Source organism: Antechinus flavipes, chromosome 4 (assembly GCF_016432865.1).
Source record: "Antechinus flavipes isolate AdamAnt ecotype Samford, QLD, Australia chromosome 4, AdamAnt_v2, whole genome shotgun sequence".
Classification (NCBI taxonomy): domain Eukaryota; kingdom Metazoa; phylum Chordata; class Mammalia; order Dasyuromorphia; family Dasyuridae; genus Antechinus; species Antechinus flavipes.
The window spans coordinates 480,906,460-480,916,209 of NC_067401.1; the positions used below are offsets into that span (position 1 = coordinate 480,906,460).

At 60.6% G+C, this 9,750-nt stretch overlaps 1 protein-coding gene across 1 annotated transcript; it reads right to left on the reverse strand.

Moving 5' to 3' along the window:
* Positions 1 to 372: 372 nt before the first annotated feature.
* ARTN (artemin) lies at positions 373 to 6,239 on the reverse strand. Its single transcript, XM_051995324.1, has 4 exons — positions 6,071 to 6,239; positions 3,447 to 3,576; positions 2,452 to 2,587; positions 373 to 2,297 (listed from the first exon to the last, which is right to left on the reverse strand). The coding sequence occupies exons 2-4, from the start codon at positions 3,489 to 3,491 to the stop codon at positions 1,822 to 1,824; spliced, it is 657 nt and encodes a 218-aa protein (XP_051851284.1). The 5' UTR covers positions 3,492 to 3,576; positions 6,071 to 6,239; the 3' UTR covers positions 373 to 1,821.
* Between the last annotated feature and the right edge of the window lie 3,511 nt (positions 6,240 to 9,750).

The following is a 9,750-nucleotide window of genomic DNA, read 5'->3' on the forward strand; positions in this document are numbered from 1 at the left end:
TGTATCTAGGATATACTCTAACTATTTAACATGTAAAGGACTGCTTGCCATCTGGGGGAGGGGGGGAAGGAGGGAGGGGAAAAATCGGAACAGAAGTGAATGCAAGGAATAATGTTGTAAAAAAATTACCCTGGCATGGGTTCTGTCAATAAAAAGTTATTTAAAAAAAGAGACTTGCTGTCCACATAAGAAGAGTAGGGGATGACAGAAGGGTTGAGTCCCTGTAGCTCCTGGATCATTCAGGATATTTAGTTCCTATATGCATTTCCCGGGAGGTTGGAAAAGTCCTACTAGAGGGAGGAGAGAAAGCTCCCAGTGGCCGGGAAGAGACTTGGGAATCAAGAATTGACAAAGGATTCAGGAGGCTCTAACTCCAAAGACCGATATCTTTATTCTGTAAAATCCCAAGATTCGGGGACCTCAGAGACTCCAATCCTACCATGCTCTAGATGAGGAAAGAGGGAAGGAAAGGGCCTAATCAAGTTCTACCAGTAGCAAATGACAGGGCCAGAATTTGAATCTACAGCTTCTGACCTCAGGTCAGGAAAGCTATATCCCCTAAACCTTGGTGCTTCAAATCAAATCCATTCACAATGTGACAGCTAATCTGGCCCCCCTCTCTCAAACGCTTCTCTTCTCCAGGTTAAAAATGCTCAATTTCTCCAATGATTCCCCAGATACACAGGTTCCAGACCCTTCTCCATGCTGATCACCTCCTCTAGAAAGAAGCTCTTCAGCCCATCAGTGACCTTGTTAAACACGGCGTCCACTGGCTGGACAACCACTTTGGGGCATATCACTAGAAGGTTCTCAGAAAGGTTTGATTTGAGGTTTCTCTGGGCCCTTCTAGTTCTGGCCACCTGTGACTTTGGGCTTAAACTGGGGGAGGGAGAAGCCAGAACTGAGCTGCCCATCTGCAGTTGGGTTGGGAGATCACTTCTGGTGGGAAGGCCCCTGTCCCAGGGACTGGGGAGATGGACGGAGCCCCGACTGCTGGAAGTGGACCTTTCCCCAGGCTGCTGCTCTTTCAGGGTCATCTTCAGGTGGCTAGAGGAGCTGCTTCTTGGAGGGAATGGGCATCTCAGCGCCTGGCATGAGCTCACTGGAGAGGGCCGGGCGTGTGGGAATGTTTTCTGGCCCAGCCCACAGCAGTAACATTGGTTCATTTGGGGAGCACCTTCCTCTGGTACTTTCCAGGTTACAAAGTGAGACCACCTCACTTTGGGAGGTCATCGGGATTATGGACAGTTACTCCTATTGGACAGAGGAGGACGTTGTGGCTCAGAGAGGGAGAGGGGCTGTGGTCATAGGACTAGCTGAGAACTTGGCTCCCAACCCTGCGTCCTTTGTTGTCCCCCTCCCCACTCCCTAACTGGCTGTGGCCGGGGCTCAGTAGGGTGGAATAGGGAGAACCCCGTGGTCCGGTCCCGGAGCCAGCTCCTGTGCTGCTGGGAGTCAAAGCTGACCTTCTACCATCTCAGACCTCCCTGGCTTCCTAAACTGGTGGCCCTCCCTCCTCTAACCGGGGCATAAATAAATAACTTATGTAATAAATAGCTGCCCCAGGGCCCGGGGCTGCCCCAGGGCCCGGCTCTCCTCAGACCAGGCGTACAAATCGTGCCTCCCCTCGGCTGCTGCGGCACTCTGTGGCCCCCTGCCAAAGGCCGGGGTCTGGGGTCCCAGCAGCTGTCCATCTCTTCTGCTCCCAGGGTCCGGCAGGCCTTCCGGGGGCTTCTCCACGGCCGCCTGCCTGGCCGGCAGGTGAGTAGCCCAGAGGGGTGGGCTGCCAACGGCTTCGGGCTCCAGGAGGGGGCCACTGCCTCAGCCTAGGCAGCCACAAGCGGCGGCAGAGAGGCTGTCCACCGTCCTCCAGGTGTTGCTGACGTCCATGAAGGAGACGGCCTTGTAGGCCGTGGGCCGGCAGCAGGGGTGGCTGAGCACCCGGACGGAGCCCCTCCCGGGCTGGGCGGGGAGGCGCAGGCGGCCGGTGCGCAGCAGGTGCGCCAGGCTGATGTCATGGTTGGAGCGGACCTTGGGGCAGGCCCCGCTGCAGTACTGGAAGCGGATCAGCTCGTCCGAGTCGTGGCCCAGGCCCAGCTCGTGCACCCTCACCAGCTCTGTGCGCAGGTGGCAATCGAGCTTCGCCCTCCGGGGGCCCTGGCTCTGGCCCCGGACCCTCTCCCGTTGGCCCGGCTTGCCCCGGGCCCCGGCCTGCGCCTGGCCTTGGAGCAGGGGCGACAGCACTGGCTTTGGCCCCCGACCTCCTCTCAGAGGCTTGGGGGTGCTTGGGATTGCATCTGAAAGAGAGGCACAGAGTTCTTGGGGAGCCCACCCCCACCTCCTCCCCCCCTGCCCCAGCTTCCTCCTCTGGACCCCAGGAGCCTGCAAAGGCAGCTGCCCGTGCTGGCATTCCCTCCTGCCCCTTTCCACGCCCCCTCCCCACGCACTCACCAGGCAGGCTGTGGGCACCGGCTCCAAGGGCTCCGATGAGGGGCACCCTGGGCCCAGCGCTGCAGAGGACGGGGGGCGGCAGCAGCAGCAGCAGCAGCAGGAGGGCCCCCCCGGCTCGGCTCTGACACAGGGGTGCCTACAGGAGGGAGCAAGAAGAGAGCACAGCTGGTGGAGGAGGAGACTGAGAAGAGATCCGGCTCCCTCTTAGGAGTCCTCCCCCTCCCAACTGAGCCCCACTCCCAGCACAAAGGCCTGGAGCCTCCCGGGCCCCTTCTGCCGGTTCCCGGCCCCTCCAAAAGTTCTGCCCAGCCGAGACTTCCAAGCTAGCTTCATCCCTGCCCATTTGCCCCCCACCAGCCTCGGCCTCCCGGCCCCTCCCCAGGTTGGTCCCTCCCTCCTCTCCAGATTGGCTCACCATCCCTTGTGCCCACGGGCCTCGGGGTGAGTGCCCAGTGTGAGGCAGTGTGGGCCAGTGTCCTGGAGCCCACCGACCCCCACCCCCGACCCCGACTTTATCCTGAGCCCCCCTCCCCCAAGGCCCCTTTGACTCTCCTCCAAACTGTCCCTTCCTCCTCCTTTCAGCTTGAAAAGCTTCCTGCAGAAGGTGGGGTTTGGGTGGTGTAGAAGCAAGCCAGGGAAGCCAAGAGGCAGAGGTGCAGAGGGAGAAGTCTGAAATACCACCCAGAGCGTTTTCTATTTGATACTGGAGGTAATAGGGAGCCACAGGAGATGGAGGAGGGTCAGCCTTGAAGTTTAGGCATTAAAGCTAAAAGCCCCATCAGCCCTTCCCCTCCCCTTTCCCAGGCTGGACAGCCCCGGCCCGGCCCAGCCTTTCTCTCAGCCTAATACTCTGCTGGGATTCAGCCCATCCTCTCCCACTACCCAGGCTCTTCCTCTGGTCAGCCTCTACCTCTGGCCTCGGAGAGGCCCTTTCTCCAGCCTCAGCGTTCCCCTCCCTGGATGGGACTGGGGAGACCCGGGCTTGGATCACTTACCGGTCTGTTGGGAGGGTCCCTGGGGGTCTTTCTTCTCCACATCATCTCGGGCTGCTGGCTTCTGGGCCCCTCCTTTTCTGCCCCTTGCTCTAGCTGCCAGCACCCCCAAGTACCGTACAGGAAAAGAACCCTGAAAAGAGAAGCAGGAGATCTAGAGCTTTGCTTTGGACTCTGGGGGCTTCGGGAGCGATCCTTACCCCGCTCTAAGCTGCCTGAGGCACCTGGGTGGTAGAAATGACAGAATGCTGGACCCAAATCAAGACCTGAGTTCAAATCCAGACTGACATATACTAGCTATGTGACTCTGGGCAAGTGCCTCTGTCTGCTTCTCTCAGTTTTCTCATCTGTAAATTGGACATAATAATAGCACCTATCCCCGGGGTTGTTGTGAGGATAAAACGAAACCAACCTTAAAGGACTATAGAAAAGCTAGGGCTAACTCTTCCTCACATCGGAGAGGGGGAGACTAAGAGCTCTCCCCAAGCCTCTTGTTCTGTACCTCCAAGCCGATGAGCCGGCTCCGGGGGGCCTGGAAGCCCGGGGTCGGCTGTGCTCCCGTGCCCGCTCTCCGTCTGTGGTGCCCCCCTTGCTGGAGGCTCCGGCGAGTGCTCGCCTTGGCTGTGCCCCGGGGGATCTGGGGGACGAGGCCTTTTGTCTGTGGCTCGACTTCTTCCTAGCCCTACCCGAGCTGACATGTGGACGCTACCTGCCTCGCGGGACACTGTGCAGTAAGGAGAGCGCTCTGGGCAGAGCGCTAGGGAAATGGGAATGATGGGTAACAGCCTGGGGAGGAAGGCGGCTAGAGAGGGTAGTGAAAGGGAATACATGGAGGCGAGGATTATACACAGTCACACCCGTAGGGAGAAGACAAGGACTATGCTCCCTCCCCCTGCCCCCCAGGACTGTCCCCTCGGTCTGGGGGAAGGGCAGCCTCATGGAGAGGAGAGGGGGCACGTCTGAGCTGCCGTTCTAGCTGAAAATGGCTCCTCAGAGCGACCTGGGCCGGAGCCTCGGCTCAGAACAAGGCTTGGGTGGCCGCCGGTCCCTCTGTGCCTCAGTCTCCCCGCCACGTCCCCACACAGTTTGGAAAGGCTTCCTCTGGCTGGAGGAAACCCTGCTGTAGCTCAGAACGGCCACCAGGTGACAGCCTCTGCCCGATCGCAGGGGCAGTCAGCACCGCGGCCTCCCGCAGTTTCCACCTGTTGTTGAGCCAAGGCCTGGGGGCGGGCAGCGGCCAGCCCCTCCCTTTGCAGTCCTTGACCTCCAGAAGGCCCCAGGCTCTCTCGGCCCAGGCTGGGGGCTCTCCTGCCCAGTCCTGGGAGGTGGAGGGAGCTGGGGAGCCCGGCAACTCCCCGGATGCAAGATGCAAGGCTCTGGCTACGTGCCCGCCCCGCTGCCAGCCAGAGAGCACCCAAGGATGTGCCCGGGTGCTCCTGCCCTGGAACTCTGGGTCACACCACGGCTCTGCTGGGCTCCTCTAGCCCTGAGCCCTAATCCCTAAGCTCTGGCCCAGCTGGCAGGCCCCAGCCTCTCACCCAGGGCCTCCAGGCCCAGCCTGGTACACTAGTGCTCCGACACAGGGTGCCCCCTCTGAGCCTGGCACTGTTTTGCCCACACTTGTCCGTTCTGAGCTTACGGACATTCCTAGCCAAACCAATCTGCCCTTCCCTGCACGAGGAGACATGATTGCCAGCCTGAAGCCCCACTCCTTCCCCCAGGTCTGTGGGCATAACGACCTCCAGGCCCAGGCTGGGGCTCTTACATGATGCTCCCTATTGGGACTGCCCCCCCCCCCAGAAAACCCGGAAATTCTGGTGGGACTCGGGGCAGCCCCTGGCCCCCCCCACTCTCCATGTGAGCTGCTTCTCTGGGTCTAGGGTTAAGCTGCTGTGGGCTGTGCTGGGCCAGTCTGGGGTGGGGAGTGGGCAGAAGGTCTAACAGGGCCCCACCTGCCTCCATGGTCACTTGGTGGGGGCTGTGGGGGGAATGTGGTGGAGGTTCTAGCTTGGCCTAGGGATGCCCCCTTTGGGGATCCCTAAGGCCTTGGGGTCAGGCCAGGCTGGCCTTCTCCCTCCCTTTGGATGAGAGCTCCCTCTTCCCTTGTCCCTCCTCCAGGGAGTCTTCCCAGATAGCTAGGCCTTTGGTAACCTTCTTCCCCTTACCCTAGGGCCCTGTCCCCGGGGCACCTGCTGCCGCTGCCGGGCCTCTTGGGACTTTCTGATGGCCCTTGGCAGTGAGTTCAGCCCAGGCTACTGCCTCTAAGATCTCTCTCCCTAGGGCTGCCCTAGCTCGGGAGCTGGGGGGAGGGGGGAGGGAGGGAGGAAGGGTTAGCCCTCGGTCTTTTCCGGGGGGAGCATCCTCGTCCTCCACTCCCCCTCTTCCCCCAGCTGGGCCTGCTCTGGGAAGATGCTTCTGCCCCTCCCCTCCCCTGAGACTTGCACCGAGTTCTGCCTACCAGGCTCTCCCAGCCCTGCCCAAGTGAGGTGGGAGGGCGACAGGAGGGGGCAGCGCCTCTCCACGCCCCCACCCGGCCCAGGCCAGGCCAGGTAGCCTTTGCTCCGACTCCTCCTGGATCCTTGGGGAGCCAGCCGTGGAGACTCCCCCCCGAGGACGCAGGTACTCACCTTCCCCTTCAGCGCGGCGGTGGCGGCGTCCCGGGCCCCCGTGGCTGGGGGCGCCCCGTTAGGAGCCAGGGTTCCGCAGGACCACGCCGGGGCTCCTCACCTGGGGCTCCGCACCTGGGGCTGCCGCCCTCTCGCCCGCCACGGCTCCGCACCGAGCCTGACTGGGCTCCCTGAGGCCGCGACGGGAACTCGAGTTACTACCGCCTGCAAGGGGCGGGCTGGGGGCCGGGCGGGCTGCGGGCGGGAGGACAGGGGGCTGGGGCGCTCGGGGGGCGGTCTCACCGGCAGCCAGCGCGGGGCAGGGCCGGGCAGGGCGGGGCGGGGCGGGACGGGACGGGACCGGGCTGGGCCGGGAGGGAAGGAGGCGTGGGAGTAGGCGGCCGCCGACCGGGGGTCGAGTTGGGGGGGGAACTAGGGGTCCGGGGTCACAGAGGGAGAAGGGAGGGAAGAGCGGGACGGCTGAGGAGGTGACTGCTAGCTAGACGCCTGCCCCGGCGATCGGGGCCTGTTCCCGGGGTTTCTCCCCTGCCCGGGAGCCGTCTCCTTCCCGGGGCCCCCAGATGCCTGACCCTGAATCGGGGGAGGGCTCCCTTCGGCCGGGACTCCGAACTCCGCGAGGCGGAGGGGAGGGACCGCACTGCCGGCGGACGTACTGGACGGCCCCGGAGAGCGGGCAGGAGGAGGGCGGGGGCCTAACCGGGAGCCCAGGACTGGGGAGATCCCCGGGGGCCCGGGAGCCGCGGGGTGGGCGCCGCGGAAAACGAGGCCACGGCGGGACTCACCGGTCAGCTCGCGGAGGCGGGCACACGGAGGACCCGCGCCCAGAAAGCCGCGGGGCTCGCTGAGAGGAACCAGGGACCAGACGGGCCCGCGGGCTTTGGGGCCCCGTCTGAGGGGCTGAGCCCAGCTCCATCCCTCTTCCTTCGGCTCCGTGGCTTCGCAGCCGCTGCCGTCTGGTGTCAAATTCCAGCTCGGGAGTCACCTGATCCGGATCTCGGGGCTGGGCCGAGCAGGGCAGGGCGGGGGCGGGGGCGGATGGAGGGCCCCCCGGTCCCGTCAGTCCCCCCCAGTCCCATCCCCCTGGGCTGCTCACCTGGGAGCTCCCCGGGGGCCAGCCCTTCCAGCTACCGCGGGCCTCCTGGCACCTGGGACAGCGCCCCAGGGACCGGGAGGGGAGAGAAAGGGCGCTAGTCTCTACTCAGAAAGGTAGGTGGGTGGGGGAGCTCCCAGGATACTCGCCAGAGGAAGAACCGCGGAGACGGGGACCTCCTAGTCCTAGTGGGTGCGGGCAACTGGAGACTGAGGGCAGAGAAGGGAAGGCCAGGCCGGGAAGAAGAGAGAGGTTAGAGACACTTCAGTGGCAATGGAGGGGAAGGGGAAGAGGGGACTAATTGGTTACATCCTGGGAGGATTCATACTTTGTCTTGACTGAAGCCACCATACTTGTCTCTCTCCTGAGAGCCCTACCCCTTGGCCCCTGGCGTGGGGAGGGCACACAGTGAGGAGTACCTGACTCACCACCTTACCAACCGTTTGGGGCTCTCTGGGCTGGGCTGGGCACCCGGGGCCCTGGGAGTCGGAGCCCCCACCTGGCTCTCCAGGTGAGTTTAGTCCCTGCTCCCTCAGAGAGCCCTGATTAGGGATGAGGCATTCACTGGGGCCCCGGGGAGCCTGGGCCTTGGTGCCTTGACAAGGCAGGGCTCACAATTCTAGGAGTCCTAAGGGCCCCTTCTCTCAAGGGTCCATCCCCCAGCATTCTAGGCAACTTGGGTTTGAACAGGGAAGTCAGGCACTCCCTTCTCCGAGCTACAAATTCACACCACAGAGAACTTCCTGGGTCTGGAGGGAGATGGGTCACTTCATCCTGACCCAGATCAGGATTTCCTTTGACAAAAAAAGTCTGACAGCTCATCTGGCCTCTGCTTGAAGACCTCCTGCGAGGAGGAGCTCACTAGCAGTGGGACACAATGCGGCCTGTGGTGGACATCTCTGATTCCTGCAAGTGTTTCCTTACATCGGAGTAAAAGAGCCCTGTTCAGTCAACTAGAACATGACCAGTTCCTCTGTCACTCCACAGATATGAGGAGGCGTGTCCCCTTTGAGTCGTTTCAAATCCAAAACATCCCCTGTTCCTTAAGATGATTAACATTTGGCAGGATTCTGAACCTTACCTCATCTCGGCCTGCCTGTCACGCTAGGTCCTCGGTGTCCTTCCTCAACGGCCCCCAGAAGTGAACATGACACACGGACCATGTGTGCTCAGCCCGGGGCAGAGGCCGGGGCACCCCCTCGGCTCCCTCATTCCGGGAGCCGGGTCGATCTCATCGGCTTGTTGGCAGCCGCGTGACACTGTTGATTAAGACAGTCTTTTTTCCAGATCCTTTTCAAAGAAATTGCTCTCTTAACACATCCTCTCTCTGTACTGTACTTCAGTAATTAATGTTTTAAACCCAAGTATAAAATTTTACATTTAGTCCTATTGAAATTCAGAGCAGATTCCGTCATCAGCGCGCTGATTATCATGGCCAGCTTCAAGCCATCTGCTCATTTGTTAATTGGGCCGTTCCTGCCTCCACTTAAGCAACTGATCCAAATTATCGAACAGGACGGCCAGTCGGTAAACATTTCTCCGCCTGCTTTCTGCGGGATGTCACACGGAGTGACTAGAGACTGCTCCCCGAGATGGCACTGAGACTCCACATGGAGGAACTGCCTCCACGGTGATCAGCCAGCCAGCCCCCAGGGCTCTCTGTGAGAGCCAGGATTGGAAACTCAGAGCCGGGAACTTCTGAGGGGGCCCCGAAGACTCCCAACGTTAGGCTCCTTGTACTGAGTCTCCTGGTCAAAATGATGGCTTCCCCACTGTGGCCCTTCCATTGCTGGTGGGGCGGAGCAGGACGGGCTCAGCCTTTTCCCCACCACAGCCTGTAAAGGCTTCCCTCAGGTTAGGTGTCCTGCTTCCTATAAGCTGGACATCTACTCATATTATCTATACATACATGTATGTCCATATATACACACGTGTCTACACATGGATGTATGTGCTTGTGTGTCTACATATATGTGGCATGTGTCCACTTATATTTATTGCATTGCATGTGTTGTCTACATAGGTATTATTGCAGATGTGTCTACACATGTCTGTGCAAACATACATCCGTGTCTAAACATGTGTGCGTTGCATTGTGTGCATGTAGTGTGTTATGTGTATGTCTGCATACATACGTATGTGCGTGGGGGTTTTGTATCATTCACTATACTGGCCTTTGTACTTCAGAGGAGGAAAGGGTCTCTGAAAGGGAGAAGTGAGGAGAGAGCACATGTCTGGTGTGAGACTGAGAGACCCGGGAGAGGGAGCAGCAAACTCGAGGGACGGGAAAAGCGGAAGGTGTGGACGGCCGTGCAGGCTTGGAGCCCTGGGGGGACGTGGTCTGGGAAGGACTTTGAATGCCAGGGAGGAAAGGAGGAAGGAGCTGATCTGAAGGTTCCCAAGGTTTATGTTGGACGTTGACCTTGGGCAAGGGGGCAGTAGGCAGAAGAACAGGGAAGCAGGCGTTTTCTAGGACGCCTAAAAGGGGGGCTCTCATGTCTCTGGGAATCAACTCACTGGCTGCTTGCCAGGATCTGTCTGTCAGTCTCTGTGTTACAGAGATGCCGTGATCCCGAAACAGGATCCAGAA